At 41.5% G+C, this 17,923-nt stretch overlaps 1 protein-coding gene across 1 annotated transcript in view; it reads right to left on the bottom strand.

The window, feature by feature from the left end:
• Positions 1-17,923, bottom strand: part of AGTPBP1 (ATP/GTP binding carboxypeptidase 1) — a 241,452-nt gene that overhangs the window by 18,239 nt on the left and 205,290 nt on the right. The window contains exon 26 of the mRNA XM_072606021.1: positions 6,161-6,198. Within this exon, the coding sequence (XP_072462122.1) occupies positions 6,161-6,198 (38 nt within the window). The remainder of the gene's footprint in view (positions 1-6,160; positions 6,199-17,923) is intronic.

Genomic DNA, 17,923 nt, shown 5'->3' on the forward strand with positions numbered 1-17,923 from the left:
TAAAGACTCAAAGAGTATGAGTGGACTATAAGCTCAATATGAGTCAGTAGTGTGATATAATAGTCAAAAAAGCTAACACTAGGGGCAGCTACGTGGATCAGGAGATAGCAGGGGTGGGGCATCTGTGCCCTTGATCCCACACTTGAGGTCCTCAAGTGCAGCCCTTTGACTGAATCCAAACCTCAACAGAACAAATTCCCTTAATAAAAGGATTTGTTCTGTAAAACTTGGGATCAGTCAAAAGGCCTCACTCAAGGACCTAGAATGTCACATGTAGCCTTGAGGCCTACTCTAGGATACAGCACTGACCCTAGAGGCAAAAGGACCTGAGTTCAAATCCAGCCTCAGACATGATGTGTGAGCATAGGCAAGTCACTTGCCCCAACTGCCTCCAAAAAATTGAGAAAAAGCTAATGCTAGCCTTTGTTCCATTCAAAGAGGCTCAGTATAAGAAGGAAGGAGGTGACAATTCTATTGTACTCTGGCTTGCTCAAACTACATCCGGAGGTCTAGGGACCATATTGTAGAATATCTTCAAGCAAGGGAGATTTCATAAGAGGGGACCATGCTGGCAAAAGAAATATATGACGATCTATTAAAGGAACTGGAGGCATTTAGCCTGGAGAAGATTTAGAGGAGACATAGCTTTCTTCAAGTGTACGCCTGGCTTCCAGGATGCTGGAGGGTGGGGAGGGGAGAGGGCAAGGAAATGTATACACAAAGAAATATATAAATATACATATATATGCATATATATATACACACACATACAATATATATAACACGCATACATATACACATAGACAAACTATACACACACAGCACAATTGTGTTTGCATAGTAATTTCAGAGGAGAAGGCATTAAGAAGTTGGGGGATGGGGTGCATCAGGGAAAGACTTTGGTTGGGAAGGGCATCATTGCAGCCTTAAAGGCAGTATAATATGGTGCACTGCATATAGAGTTTGAAGTTAAGATAACTGAGTACAATTCTTTCCACAGACATTTACTAGTTAGATCATCATAAGCAAGTCACTCTAATTCTTAGAGCCTCAGTTTCCTCATCTATAAAATTGGGACAATAATATTAGTTATTACCTGCCTCACATTTGCTGTAAGGCAAGTTCTTTTCAAATATGAAAGGGCATTCTTTACAAGAAAGTAATCTCCTTGCAGGCAGGGGCTGTTTCCCACGGTCTCTTTTTAGTATCATGTAGAACAACAGTACCTTGCACACAGTAGGCACTTAATGAATGCCTGATGTATTGGTTTGAATTCTATGCTCCAACCAAACTGGACTCTTCCCTCCCTTCTCTTACTAAGAACTGTGCTCTAAAACCTATGTCTTTAATCACACTGTTCTATCCATGTTGCTATTGGGCATCCGTGGCCCGAGTCCCTGGGGAAGTTAACCTATTCAGCTTTGAAACTTCTGTGTGACTGAGTAATCTGGTCCGTGAGGGAGCATAAATTCCCCCAGCCCATTAAACCAGCCCCAGAGCGGACCTTCTTTCATACTGTGCCATCAGCCCTGCCACTCTACTCACTTGCCCCAGCCCCTTTTGGACACAGCAATAAATTCATTATTACCACTGGTTTTGGAAAGGGCATGGATCAACTCCCCATCCCTGTGGTATTCCCAACCCCCAATTCCTTGAGAAGTCTTATCTTCCCCCCTAGAAGATAAGCTCCAGGGACTATCTACCTTTTCCATTCGTATCACCAGCATTTAGCACAATGCCTTGAACTCAGAGGGGCCTAAAAAAGTGTCTTTCGTTTATGAGTTCATTCTGTATGCTCAGAATGTCTTCAACGGCTCAAACTTTTTAAGTGATTTCACTACTTATAATTATTCGCATTGGCATCTCACCCTCTTATGTAAACTGCTAGCTTCCTGAGGGTGTGGCATTTAAAAAGGCTTGAGAGACATAATTTCTGGGTAATTTAACCATTTCATTACTAAAGCCAGCATTTTAATAAAAGGACGGTCATTTGGCAGTCTCTCTCTTAGACCAAACACAATCATGGCAGCAGATTTTCTGCTTATATGTCCTTTGGGGAGAGGCATATTCCCCAGGGTGGTGATCAACTCTGACTGGTTAACAATTAATGAGAGAATGAATATTACAAGGAGGGACAGGACCTGAACTTTGATTACTCATTTACTTCTTAAATTACCCCCAGCCTTGGACAAAGAATTCTATTCAAAGAATTTAACCCTTCCCAAACCTAAGTAGAACATAACAGCTCCCCTTCCTGAGTGGAGTCTGGATAGAGGAAAGATCAGCTCAACCTTCAGATACCCAGATCTTAAAATGAGGGTCTAAGAAAAAGTGAGAAATCTGAATCTCTCCAAAGCATTGGTTATTAATAATTAATAACCAATAATTAATAATCATTTCGCTCAAGGGGAAGGACCACACCTCATCTAAACTTAGTATCTGTCTTAGCACCTAGTCTGGGGTTCTGCCCTGACAAGTAGCAGCTTAATAAACATTTGTTCTCTTATATTATAGAATATTAATAGCTTCTTTGTCTAGTCACATGCATTAGTTAATTAATTAGAGACTTCTGTTTTCTTAAAGATCTGCAGCTTCAAAAAAAAACAGCCTATGAGCTTTAAGGGAGCATATAATCATTGCCTTGTATAAGACAAAGATGACAACCTCAAATTTATGATTTACATATTCCCATCATACTTAGCCCTCTCATGCTATCTCCCTTATGGGTGCCTTTGAGTGGCAATTTCTTTTGGCTCATATCACCAATATCATTTTTTAATGAGAGAACCTTGCTCATTTGGGTGATCCAAACATAACAGGGAATGACCCTACTTGGCAAATAGAGTTTCCATAGAAATTATTTTGAAAACAACTTGCCATTATGAAAATCTTCATTTTAAATTATCTTATATTAAATAGTGTTGGGAGAGCATATTAAATGTGCTATATGCTAATATTCCACCATGATTTCCATTGCCGGAGAAAAGATGACCACAGGGACCCATGGAGCTTGGCCTTTAGCTGGGAGCTAATAAAAAGTGAAGAAATAAAAACACATCATTGCAGACAGCGCAGTGGAGACAGTGCTATTAAGCAGACCAAGAAGATTACTGCCTGTTTCACCAGCTCCAGCTCATTAAACATTCTGTTGAAAACTGTTCCAGCTCCAAGCCTGGCAATGAAGCTCTCCACTGATTCCTGGCTAAAATACCATGCTTTCCCTAAAGAATGCCTGAAATGGGACTACCAGGTTCTCCACAGGCAAAAATGAGAAATGAAAAGATTGATCTGGAGATCATGGGCAGCAAATAATGGACCAGAAAGATCCACTGTCCCTCGTTATAAAGATGGGCCCCACAAATTCTGTACAAACAAAAAGGGTATCTTTTGAGTTTGTTTATTTTTTCCAAATTGGCCTCAAAATCTTTTCTTCTGGAACTTTGCTAGTTCCCATTCCCTTTACAATTTAGTTGGCACTAATGTTTTTAGGATAATGAGGGCCAATGGCAGCAAGTAACTTCCAGACTCAAACTCCCTGAGTTGACGTGTCTCATATTTCATTCTGCCTGGTGTAAATGCTAAGCCCCCATTGGACTATGAACTCCATAAGGGCAGAAACCATACATTTTTTCTGTGTTGCACATAGGTACCGTAAAAATTTTTTGCGTTAAATGTATGTGTAATATAATAAAATAATTTATATAAAGAGTTTTTCATGCTTTAAAATAATATATAATCATTGATTATTGTTATAAATACAGCAACTGAGAGGAATCTCACTGTCCCAATTCACAGAGTGAATACCTCGGGCAAAGCTGCCCCAGGTTCAGGGTGCTGTATACATCTACATCCATTTAAAATCATAGCTCAAGAGCCCCTACTATGTGTTTACTAGTTAAGTGGAGGGAAAATTTAGTTCAAAGCAAAGGCATTTAATGAAATATTTCACCTTTAAGCCAAGGGTATACTTTCCTACGAATACACATGCACCATCAGTCACAAGAGCAGACACACACACACACACACACACACACAGGAAACATATGACCAAGGCATGAGTCTGGAGGAGTACACATATGAATAAAACGTGTGGCCCTTAGACGATGATCGTTTAGAAAATAGATAGCTTTAACTCATGTGAGTAAGCAGAGGTCTTCCTAAGTAGAAAAAAATTCTTGTGGGCTTTTTTCCTCAAGGATAACTCTGTCTATTCCTTTCAGAGCCTTGGCTAGAACACAGATTTTCATCTGCAGGAAATTCTTTGCCCCAAATACCAAGCTCTTTAGTACAAGAACAACGGCCTTCCTGGCTAGAGTGAAACCATTATTTCCAATCACAGGGCTTGCCTCTCTGAGGCCTCATTGTAGCTTAGGGTAAAGATTCCTTATGGTTTCATGCTTAATTTTCAATGGTTAGATTACACAGTCAGTATCCAAACTGGAGACTTTCTTCCTAACAAAAAAATACCAAGGGTTCTCAGAGACCAGGCTCTCCCAGCTTCTCAGTCATCAAACCCTTCCCATCTCCCATGCAGACAGGAGAGTATAGAAGTCAGGAGTAAGAGAAACCCAGGGAGACATAGAAACGAAAGCTTAGGGGTTAGGTCATTGTCATCACCTGCCTAACCATATTCCTGGCCTTTAACACTGATCCACCAGCATTGTCTTCAATATTTGAGCTTTCTTTTATAATACAGGATGTCCCAAAAGTCTTAGCACAGTTTAAAGCAGGGATGGGGAACTGTGGCCTACTAGGTCCTTGGGTGTAGCCTTTTCACTGAGTCCAAGTTTTACAGAAAAACATCTGTTTATTAATGGGATTTAGGAAGTTTGGATTCAGTGAATGGGGTGCACTTGAGGACCTAGAGGGTCACATGTGGCCTGGAGGCCACAGGTTCCCCACCCTTGGTTAAAGCTTTACGTTTAAACTATAGTAACTTGGTATAACATAGTCAACTCAGCTCAAGCTGCAGAAGAAGGAAGGGAGGGAGGGAGGGAGGAAGGAAAGGAAGCAGGCAGGGAGGAAGGGAGAAAGGGGAAAGGAGGGAAGGAGAGAGGGAGGGAGGGAGGGAAGGAAGGGAGGGAGAGAGGAAGGAAGGAAGGAAGGAAGAAAAGAAGGAAAGGAAGCAGGGAGGGAGGGAGGAAGGGAGAAAGGGAGAGAGGGAGGGAGTGAGGAAAGAAGGGAGGGAGGAAGCAAAGGAAGCAGGGAGGGAGAAAGGGAGAAAGCGGGGAAGGGGGAAGGAGGAAAGGAGGGAGGGAGGAGGGAAGGAAGGGAGGGAGGGAGGGAGGTTTTCATTGCCAAGAATACTCCAAAATGGGATCACAAAGAGTCAAACATGACTGAAAGAACTGAACAGTGACCACAACCACTCTACATTCTTGCCAAACTAGACCCTTCTCTGCTCCCCAGACAGTCTCTATAGTCTGCTGTTTCTGTGGTTTTTCTCAGGCTTTTCTCTCTGCCCAAGTCCCTCTTTAAGTTGTTGAATTCCTGCATGTCCATTAACATAAAACTCCAATGTCACCCTCTCTTCCCTAATCTGTCCTGTCAGTAGCAACCTCCCTCCTCAGACTTCACTAATTTTCTAGTGTATTTATTGTATAATATTATATATTACAGTTATATATGTCAGAATCTTATCCCATTACTAGACTGTACTTTCCACAAGGGTAGGGACAGTGCCTTATCTAAACTTTGTATCTCTCCCAATGCCCATCAAGTGCTTCGTACAGAGTAGGAACTTAATAAATGTTGGTAAATCAATTAGTAAAGTGAATGGACGGACAGATACTCACTGCCTCCTTGCACTGTGTTGCCTGTTGGCTTTGGGCTCAAATGGTTAATCTTCAAAGGCCTCCAGAGCATCCAGAAACAAGTATTTCATTTGTGGGACTAATAACTCAGAGAATGTGAAACATGCTACAAAAAGCAAGGTAATTTACAATTGTACACTCTTTCTGTTAGTGTCATAAATCACAAAATGATGGGAAAAGTCCTCATTATGCAAAGTTTTTCCCCCATCTTTATGAACTAATTCATAATTCAAAAAAAGCAATGGGAAATGGCTTAAAATCTACGTTGATATTGAGAGGATACAACACAGACGTCACACCTCCTATTGCTCTATAATTCTGCATAAGCATTAAAATTACATACATACCCAGTGAAAGAGTCCCTGGATCTGTGGCACAGGAACATCTGAGGAAAAAAAAGAAAGGGTTCACAATGTGTGGTAAGGGATGCAGCTGCTGTTCACCTTGTGACACAGTGACAGCATTGTCCAGTCCTCTGATATCTTCTACGTCCCAAGGTCTCAAGCAATTTACAGCACAGTCTGCTGCATGAGACTTTCCCTAGGAATGCATAAAACATAGGTAAACACACACTTAGAATACCATCTGAGCAACGAACATTGTTCTATCCCCAAACCGCTCGACTCTTAATACGCTTAACTCTATCTTCATAGTATAAAGGGCTAGTTTGGAGGGTGCTAGTCCAGACACTTGGATTATCTCTGCCTCTGTGTTTTTGCTGTTTGTTACTGCTACTTTCCTTCATTCTCAAAGAGGATCATGACATCAGGAAACTGATGACATAACTTGCAAGTGAATTGAGTTTAAGTGAGGAAGGGCTTCGTAAGGTTACCAGCCTCACTTTCTCCTCCAGAGTCATCTGGGTCCAGTGGCCAGATCAGGACAACTGGAGCCTCTGAGTAACCTCAGAATGAAAAAGAGTCTCTCTGAGGCTATTGGCAGCAGCTTCTAGCTTCTTACTTTCCCCAGTCTCTCATTACTTATTTTGGTAATAACAAGAATGGGATAGAACTATCCTTTACAGAGTTTTCTTTTTACCCATAATACCTCCTAGGAATTAAAGAGTTAATCATGTATGAATAGTACTCAAACCTCTTGGAAGGAAAGAAGAAACCAAAAGAGGACAAAATGTAATTCTTCCCTCCCTATTTCTTTTTAGGCATGCCAGGCTACATTTCATAGTTTGATTGAAATTGTGCCATCCAGTCTGTCTATTCACAAACAAATAAAATATTCTGAGTTTCTCGCATTTGGAAGAGCACAGCTTGTATCTTTTTATGAAGAAAAATAAACACTGTGTATTGTAACAACCTAAGTATGATGGATTAAACATGCATGAAAGCCAGAGCAACTCTTGTTACATAGCCCATAGATTGGCTATTAGGAAAAAGTGAAGCAGCAGGGTTAGTGATACAGAACAGTCAGTGTGCAGAGAGATGTGTGTGGCACTGTTTTAAAAGAGGAGGGTGGAATCAGGCTGCATGGCCCTGTCTATACTGCACCTTGACCATGGCAACTTTGCAGAAATGACATTAAAATCTAATTCAAAAGTCTGAGATGAAATCACATGCCTGTGACTTTAAATGGTAGGATGTAACTAGGGATGAGGCAACTAGGGCTCTGACCCAGGGTGCTGACATCCCAATTTAGAGGAAGTCCTCAGAGGAAAAGAGGAAAAGGAGACTGCAGGTCCCCATTGGCTGATCCCAAGAAAAGGATCAGGGGGAGCTGGAATCTTCCACATGGATGCTGTGCTCCTCCTTAGGAGGAGGTATAAATCAGGCAGAGTCACAGCACAGCTCCAGTGCAGAATGGGAATAAGGGGCAGGGTTGAAAATGGTACCCTGACCACACTCCACATTCATGGAGTAGCAAATTCAGAAGAAAGAGACAGAGTTGCTTGTGGTGGAGGGATGGGGAGGAAGAATGCTTTCTGTGATATAGGAAATCTTGTAGAAAGTAACCAGACTAGGTCTTGGTCCTCCAAGCCTTGAACTGCTCCAAAGTGGGGGGCAGGGGGGTACATTTCTCCCTAACCACTTTCCCCAGAGAAAAGTGATAATATAGCTACCAGACAGTCCTTGGGAAAGCACTAGGATGAAAAATAGTCTCCCCAAACACCCCCAATTCCACAACTGAATTTTCCTTGTGCATCAGAATTTTGAACTTTAGCTCTGATGTGGAGATAGACTGACAGAGTAACATGGTCCTGCCTCTCCCATTTTACTATTATAATTATATCCTAGATGAGACTCACATGCCAAAAACATTTGAGAACTTCTCTTACATCAAGCTCTTCTTTACAGGTTGCATGCTGTAGCATGCAAATAGGTCTTGTCTAAGCAGCATAAATTCCTTAAGAGCCTAAGTTTTCTATTTCTTTTCTATCTTCCACGTAACCAAGTGTAATATATTTGCAATATAGTTACAGATACAAATATATTCCTATGGTTACTGATTCTATTATACTCCTCAAAGGGGCAACGGCAAAAATCTTCATTCAAGCCCCCAATTCCACCTTTCCCCCTTTCTCTTAGTAAGTGATTTGGTTTCCTACTTTAGGGTCAAATCACATCAATGAGAATTTATTAAGCACCTACTATGCATCAGCCACAGTGTTAAGTTCTTGGGGTCCCAAAAGGGAAAAACCAGTCCCTGCTCTCAAGGGACAGTTCAACATGCAAACAACTGTGAAAAAAGAAGATATATATACAAAACAATTTGGGAACAACCAAATAGAGAGAAGTGACTAGGTAGGAATAAGGATTGGGAAAGGCATCCTGTAGAAGACAGGATTTTAGCTGAGACTTGAAGAAAGTCAAGGAAGCCAGGAGATGAAGATGAGGAGGAAGGGTATCCCAGCCATTGTGGACAGCTGGTAAAAATACCCAGGGCTGGGACATGGAATGTTCAGTGCAAGAAAGAGGACAGAGGCCAGTGTTACTGGGTTCAAGTTTATAGGAGGGGTAGTAAGGGGCCAGGTTATGAAGGACTTTGGATGCCAGAGGATTTTATTTGATCTTCAAGGTAACAGGGAGCTGCTGGAATTCACTGAATGGGGAGGTGACAGCTGAGCAGAAGATGGACCCAGAGAGAGGAAAGGCTTGTTACAGGAAAAACAATCAGAAATCTAGTGAAATAGAGAACATATGAGGTGAGGAGAGAGACCTGACACCAGGAGAATGGTAGCATTTATACCTCCTTCTGTCCTCTGGCATTGCCACCATCCTGGTCTAGCCCCTAATCACCTCATGCCTAGATTATTGCAATAGTCTACTGACTGGTCTCTCTGTCTCAAGTCTCTCCCCACTCCACTCCATCCTCCATTCAGTGGTGAAATTTGTCTCCCTAAAGCACAGATGTGATCATATCAGTCCCCTACTCAATAAACTCCAGTGGTTCCCTATTACCTGCAGGGTCAAACAGAAAATTCTGTTTAGCATTCAAAGCCCTTCACAACCTGACCTCCTACTTGCCTAGTGTTCTTAGCCTTACTCCATTTCTGCACCCCCACCCACAAACACATGATCTTCCATCCAATGACACTGACCACTGCTGTTCTTTACATAAGAGATGCCATCTCCTAATACAAGGCATTTCCACTGACTTCAATTTCCTTCCTCATCTCCAGCTTCTAGGCAACTCCTGGCTTCCTTCAAGTTCCAGATAAAATTCTACCTGCTACAAGAAGGCTTTCTGGAGGCTCCTTAATGCCAATGCTTTCCTTCTGTTTATTTTCTCTAATTATGCTGAATATATATCCTGTTTGTATATGACTATTTATGTGTTATCTTCCTCATCAGAATGAGGGCTTCTTGAGAGCAGACTGTCCTTTTTCTCTTTCCATCCCTAGACTTAGCACAATACCCAGAAAAGAAGAGGCAATAAATACTTCTTGACTGTCTCCTCTCTTTTCTTCCATAACACAACCTTGTTGTTGTTCTGCTTCCTCTTCTGTTTTCTTTGCTAGCTTCTCATCATCCTCCCATCTGTATGTATTTTTGTATTCTTGGAGATTTTGTCCTTGAAACTCGTGTGTGTGTGTGTGTGTGTGTGTGTGTGTGTGTGTACATGTGAGCATATGTAGTTTTTCTCTTGGCAATCTCATGTATTCCCATGGCTTCCATTAGCATCCATTTAAGAGAGAGCTCCTGAATCTCTTTTTATCCCCCAACCTCTCTCCAGAGTTCCATGCATGTGTGTGTACATAACAAAACACAGATATATTTATATGTGAATATACACACATATCGGCTGGAAATGTCTACCTGGTTTCCTCCTGGCATATCACAACTCAAGATCACCCAGAAATAAACTTTCATCCCTCACCCCTTTCATTGTAAATAAAACCTATCTACTCTTTCCCTACCTTTTCTGTTTCCTGATGGCAATATTATCCTTTCAATTTCACAGGCTCTGATAGAGTCATCTTGGACTCACTACCACCACCACCAGCGTTCCACATCCAACCATTTGCTGACCTCACTATTGAATGCCTGTGAAACCTGCAGAGTATGCAAGTGCCACAACAGGAGATTGAACCACTTATATTCGAAATGTCTTAGGAAGATTCAGAAGATCATCTGACAGGATAACATACCAGACACTAAGGCTATTTCTCAAACTAAACTGACAAGCATTCAAACTCTACTACAGAGAGTGCAACTCCGATGGGCTGGCCACATTGTTCAAATGCCAAGTGAGTTTGCCTAAAAGACTATTTTATAGAGAACTCACACATGACAAGCACTCACATGGTGGCAAAAAAAAATGATACAAGGATACTCAAGATCTCTCAGAAGAACTTTGGAAATGATTGTGAGACACTGGCACAGGACTGCCCAGAATGGTGTAATTCCATCAAAGAAGGAGCTATGCTCTCATAAGCAAAGTAGAATTGAGGTAGCTCACAAGAAACACAAGAAGTAGAAATTTAGAGAATCCACCCCAAAGGTTCACATGGGCTATTTGACCTGTGGTAAAGCCTTCTGAGCTCATACTGGTCTAATCATATCAGACATTGTACCTTGACTTTAACATAGTGATACCATTTTGGTCCTCTTCAAGAATGAAGGACAACAACCATCCAATCATTCGCCATGTCCTACAGACTTTACATCTGCAATATCTCTTCCATCTGTCCTCTTTTGGCCATCTCAGCAATCTCAGCTCTGCCCTACCTCCTTTTTTAACTAGACTGTTGGAGTAGTTTCCTAATTGGCCTTCCTATAATCCCAGTTCCATGCACTTCAGTTCGTACTTCAATTCATCTTGTCGCTCACTCCCCAAAAAACTTTCAGTGATATACCAATGGTATGTGATTCCCTACAAAACAAAGTATAAAGTCCATAAACTGGCTTCATTGCCCTACACACTGTGACTACAGCCTACTTTTATAGCTTCAGTTCTAGTATTCTCCTTTGCCTACTCTTCTGGCTAAACAAAATATTCTCTGCCCTTTCCTATGTCCACCCTCCATGCCTGGAATGGATTCCCATCCCACCCAACCCGTCTGAGGCAACTAGAAACACAGTGGGTAGAGCACTGGATGTGGAGTCCTAAAGACCTAAGATCAAATCCAGACTCAGGCCTTTACTAGCTGAGTGACTCTAAGCAGGTCAATTAACCTTTTTTCTCCCAAATGAAAGTCATTTTTCCCTTCTATTTCTCATAGCACTCCTGTTGTATTTATCACATTCTCCCTTTTCTCATATTTATGTATGTGTTTTTCTTGAGATAAATGTAATAGGTCTTCGTTATCTTTGTAAATACAGGATGAGTGATACTGGATCTGTGATTTCCCTGATGAAGGGAACTCCTAGAAAAGGAAGCTCCCTCTACCAGTGTAAGTCAGCATCTTCTCTGCAAAGTGAAGTCTTAAAGGGTTATCTAGACCTACAGCACTAAGGGGCAGGCCTGGAATCAGAAAGATCTGAGTTCAAATATGGTCTCGGATGCTAGTTGTGTGACCCTGGGCAAGTCACTTAACCTTGTTGGCCTCAGTTTCCTCATTTGTAAAATGAGCTGGAGAAAGAAATGTATCTCTACCAAGAAAACCCCAAATGGGGTCCCACAGAGTAGAATATGACTGAAAAAGTCACAACAACAACAAAAGAGAATTAAAAGTTTAAGTGATCAAATCAGAATCACACAGCCAGTCTGTGTCCAGGTGGGACTTCAACCTAGGTCTCCCTGGCTCCAAGGCTAGCTCTCTACCCACTAGACCACTATACAAACTCAAAATGATTTAGGGGTTGCTGGGCTAATCATAAGGATTAAGTATGATACAAGGTATGCCATGATTCTTGTCAACATAGGAAATTCCACTACCTCAGACAGATCATAGCCTAGTTAGGATTTAATACATCAGTTCTAGGGGTGTAGAATTGTAGTTTATGTCAGAGGTAGGATCTGAACTTGGGTTTTCCTGACTCAAAGCCCACTACACTCTAATCCACTATTATATAGTAAAATGTTATGAACAGCTTCTCAGAGTGTAATGTGCTGCCCCACCTTGCTGTTGCAATGATCTGTAAGCATGTCCTGGCTTTTCCCACTCCATATCTACTTCCTCTGCACCTGCCCAGTCATATTCCTATGATAGCATTATCTTTTCCCTTTGAGACAATCATCTGTTTCCGTCTAATGAATTTTTCAAACAGAAAGAAGAAAACCAGGTATGGAGGAGAGGTGGGGGGGGGATATTAGACATCTCAGAAATAGCTTGGACTTCCCACTAAAAGGACTGACAATTCCCCCAGAGCACTACTGATAACCAGTTGTCTGGAGCAAGAGTGGCCAGAGCAGATCTGGGCAGTTAGGGATTATTGGCCAAAAGAGAATTCTGCTTCCTCCACCAGCAGATTTATAACCAAAAAGAAATTTTTTTCCTAAATCCCAGACCCGTGTGTGGACTGTATCAGTATTTCACTCCTCTTCAAGTAAAAACCACAAATTCTCAAGTAGAAGTGAGAGCCCCCAAAGGACGGGATATTTTCAGAAACAAATGTTCTCTTGCCATTTTTTCATTATACATCTTTAACTAAACTCAGTTCAGCCAGCACACACATACATACACACAGGGTCTTAGAGCAGGTAAAACTGCAAGAAGACTTCTGAAACACACTTGTGATCCTAGGCAATTCACTTAAACTTTATCTGCCTCAGTTCCTCATCTGTAAACTAAGGACACACTAAAGAAGGAAGTGGCAAACTACTCCAGTATCTCTGCCAAGAAAATTCCAAAATGGGGTCACAGAGAGTCAGACACAACTGAAACAGTTATGAGATATATATACGCATACACACACATATGTATGTGTGTATGTATGTATGTACATGTATGCATACATGGATATGTATGTGTATATACATACACATATATGATCTAGTATGGACAAAAATAATCGTCCCAAAGAGCTTTATTCTACTAGGGGTTGACAGGCTACAGCATGGGCTATTACTGTTGTTTGCTGGATTTTCCAATTGCGTCTGATTCTTCATGACCCTATTTTGGAGTTTTCTTGGCAAAGAGACTGTAATGCAAATGAGATGAAAGATTTTTCCCATAGAAAGACCCACCCCTTTTGTTAATGAGGCACTGGTTCTCATAAATACTCTGAGGTGAGGTTTTACTTTGGGGCTTACTCATTGGAAATGTCTGCTTGGAAATGTCTGCTTGACCAAACGAGACTCTAGGCTGCCATTGAGGAGCCCCTCTGCTTTGAAAACTCAGATGTTGTGCCTTTGTCTTTGGCAACTATGTATGTCTGTAACAGTCAGACAGTTGAATCTGTCTGCTGATCTGTGGTGTAGGTATTGTTTATGGTCAGGCAGCTGGAAGCCCTGTCTGTTGATTGCTATTTCCTTTGTATTTTCTTTGAACTTCAGGGTGCTGACTTTTTCCTCTGAACTAAGTGAATTATATATGTACTTAATTAAAGTGATTGTTAACCCCTCAAAAGTTGCTTTCCTTTTAGAAAAACAGATCTAAGAACCTGTACAACAGGCCATCCTGGATGTGTCAGGGTACTTGCTTTTATAGAAATTAGAGTGGTTTGCCATTTCCTTTTACAGTGTTCCCATTTTACAGATGAGAAATTGAGGCAAATAGGGGTTAAGTGATTTGCCTAGAGTCACACAGCTAGTAAGTGTCTGAGGCCAGACTTCAACTCTGGAAGATAAGTCTTCCTGATTCTAGGCCCAGTGCCCTATACACTCTACCACCTAGTTGCCCCAAACAACACAAACACAAATAAACAGATGAAAAGTAATTTTAGAGGTCACATGGGGAGATCACTAACAACATGGGGGATCATGGAAGGCCATGGATAGGATGTGTCAGCTGAGCTGAACCTTTAAAGAAGATATAGTCCAGTCATGGAGGACAGTCTATGCAAAAGCACAGGAGAGGCCACCTTCCCACAATCATAGGTCTTCTTCGCATTTTATATGAGACCCCTAGGCTTTATTTTCCTTAAGTCAAAATGGAATGTGATAAAAAAAAAATGGGCAAGTTGAAGGGAAGTAATACATGAGCCAGAAATGTCCCTTTACAGAGTCCTGTTGCCCTCATTCACGGAGACATGGTTCTGCAGGGTCCACCTGCAGAGTCCACCTGCTGCTTGAAAAGGCTTCTCTTTACTAATTATAAACTTTGACCCAATTTCCTGGTTTGGGTTTAGATTTCCCCAACTTATTCTTTTGGGTTGCTTTTCAATACAGATCTTACAAACTGGAAGAGAGAGGAAAAAGTCCAGGAACAAAGCTGGCTATAGAAAATTCTCCAAAGTAAAACATAGCTTTTTGAACCTTCTCAATCCTGAGCAGATCAAGTAAAATTCAGGGGTTTGTGCTTTCATCAAGGTCTGGTTTAAATATCTGGAACCCTCTGCCAGTATATGACATCATTTTTCATTTCTAGATTGTAGTGCTAAAAATATTTACCCAAACACTTAGAATCAACTGTCTTCTTAAAACACAATAAGGATTATACATGTGTTTACAACTTTGAAGCAAAACTGTGTGACATTGTACATGCTGAGAAGCTGTTAGAGCATCCCAGTCAATTCCTGAGGAACATTCAAAGACTTCTTGACTTGTACTAAACATACAAAGACACACACACACACACACACACACATACACACACACACAGACATCAGGCCCTGTTATTTAGTACAGCAACTCTAGGCATTGTGCCAACTTCCTTTCAAATGCAACCATGGAAGGCAGCCCCCTATGACCAGGACTCAGCCAAGGGGCTTATTAACATTTTGTTTCTTATTCTAAACCTCTTGTTCAGTGACTACAAAAAGAAACAGGGGGATTCATTCTTCAAAACTCTCAGGCACTAAAGGTAGAAAAGTCTAGCTCTTTTCCCATTCACATTGTCCCAGAGAATCAGGCTTTCTGAGGAAGAGGCTACTTCTGGGACAGAAACAATAATATGCACCTGTCTATGTCCCAGACTCCATGTTAAGCACTGGGGATGCAAGGCAAAGAGAAAGTTGCCCTAGGAAGACTTTTCTATCAAGTATCATATGACTAGGATCACACACTAGGATCACTTTCATCCACATGGTTATCTCCTGGTCTGAGAGGTCTCTCCTCTTAGCAAGTTGCAACCAATCTACGTAGCTATAAATAGAGGGGTCCTTAACCTTTCAGGACATTCTTCTCCTCTTTGGCTTTTTGGATCTTTTCTATTTGAGTCAGTCTGTTTTTTAAAGTGTTATTTTCTTCAGCATTTTGGGGTCTCCCTTAGCAAGCAGTTGACTCGTTTTTCTTGCACCGCTCTCATTTCTCTTCCCAGTTTTTGCTCTGTTTCTCTTACTTGATTTTCAGAATCTTTTTTGATCTCTTTCATGACCTGAGACCAATTCATATTTTTCTTGGAGGCTTTGGGTGGAGGAGCCTTGACTTTGTTTTCTTCTGTTTGCATGCTTTGGTCTTCCTTGTCACCAAAGTAAGATTCTATAGTCTTGATTCTTTTTCTGGTTTTTGCTCATTTCCCCAGGCATTTACTTGACTTTTGAGCTCTTTGTCAAGGTAGCTCTCTGCTTCCAGTAGGGGTGGGCCATAATCTGTAGGCCTAGAACTCCAGAAACGGTGACTGCAGCTGCCGTGGTTTCCTCTGTCCCCTCCCCTCTCTGCCATCCTGTAGCTGGGGACAGACGATTGCACTCTCCTGCACTGGTCCCACAGGCTTTTTCCACTGATCTTCCAATTTATCCTCAGCATTTTGGGGTCATAAAGTCTGGAAATTGCCACAGGTGCAAGAGATTCATTTCCCCCCAAGGCCTGCTCAGGTCCCATCTGTGCACTCACCACCCACACTAGACTGCGCTCTGCTCCCAGCATGGCACAATAGACAATTCCCAGACTCCTTCCAGGCTATCTTGTCCTGGAGATTTGCTTCACTCCACCATTCTGTGGGTTCTGCAGCTCCAGAATTTGTTTAGAGACAGTTTTACAGGTATTTGACTGGGCTTGGCGGGAACATTCTAGAAAGTGTATGCTGTTACTCCGCCACCTTGGCTCCACCCCCACCTTAACCTTTTTTGGGTAATGGACCCCTCTGCAGTCTGATGAAGTCAGAAAATAATATTTTTAAAGACATAAAATAAAACACTTAGGATTACAACAAAAACCAATTATATTGAAATAGTTTATTTATATTAATTATTTCAGTTTATATAGATGTATATATATGTATATAATATGTAGAAACTATATTTTGGTATATATGTATATACATGTATGTGTGTGTGTGTGTGTGTGTGTATAAAATTAAAAACAAATTCATGGACCCCAGGTTAAGAACTCCAGTCTAAGAGAGTTGCCTGAGGTATTGAGGTTAAGCGACTTCCCCAGGGTTCCACAAATAGCATCAAAGGTGGGAGCAGTAGACAGAACACTGGACCCAGAGTCAGGAAGACTTGAGTTCAAATTTGGCTTCATTAATTTAATATCTATGTGACCCTGGGCAAGTCACTCAACCTCTGTATGCCTCAGTTTTCTCCACTGTAAAACAGGGATAATAACGTCACCTACTTTGCAAGGTTATCGTGAGGATCAGATGAGATAATATTTATAAAGCCCTTAGCTTAGTGCCTGGTACCTACTAGGCACTTAGTAAATGTTTGTTCCATTTCTGCCTTGCTTCCATCCTTCCTTCCTTCCTTCCTTTCCTCTCTCTTCTTTCTTTCCTTCCTTCCTTCCTTTTTTGAATTAAGGACTTCCTGACTTACAGACCAGTACTCAATCCACTAGACCATTCTGCCTTTCACCATAATCATAAAGAGTTGATCAAAAACGGAATAAGCTGCCTCTTAGGGAAATGAGCATCTTTCCCCAGGAGGCCCTAAAGAAATGGCTGGATAACCCTTACTGTGGTATGTTGTAAAAGAGGTTCATGTGTCAGGTAAAGAGTTGGACTATTCTCAGGTCCCTTCTAGCTTTAAGATTTTATAATGCTCAGGGGTCAAGATCCTGTTTGACTAGAGGTAACAAATGATAGAGCCTTCCCTATTTCCATACCTAAATACCATGGTGTTTGCTACTCGACAACTCCAGGAGAAATGCCAGGAGCAGAACAGAGGTCTGTACACAATGTTTGTGGATCTGATCAAGGCCTTTGACATTTTAGTTGTGAGGGCTTATGGAAAATTATGTCAAAATCTGGTTGCCCAGAGAAGTTCATCAGTATTGTACGTCAATTTCATGATGGCATGTTTACCTGGGTTCTGGATAATCGACGAAGCTCATGTGCCTTCCCAGTCACCAATCAAGTGAAACAGGGCTGTGTGCTTGCTCCCATGCTTTTTAGAATGATTTTTTCAACCATGTTGACAAATGCTTTCAATGAGGATGAACATGGCATCAAGGTCAATTACAATACTGATGGCAAATTCTTCAATTTGAAAAGGTTACAAGCCAAGACCAAAGTGGAGGGAGTGTTGGTGCATGATTTTCTGTTTGCAGATGACTGTGCACTCAATGCAGCCTCTGAAGCTGAGATGCAACAAAGTATGGATCAATTCTCTGCTGCCTGTGCTAATTTTGGCCTAATAATTAACACCAAAAAAACACAGGTGCTCCATCAGCCA

This window comes from Notamacropus eugenii, chromosome 1, assembly GCF_028372415.1.
Source record: "Notamacropus eugenii isolate mMacEug1 chromosome 1, mMacEug1.pri_v2, whole genome shotgun sequence".
NCBI classification, from domain to species: domain Eukaryota; kingdom Metazoa; phylum Chordata; class Mammalia; order Diprotodontia; family Macropodidae; genus Notamacropus; species Notamacropus eugenii.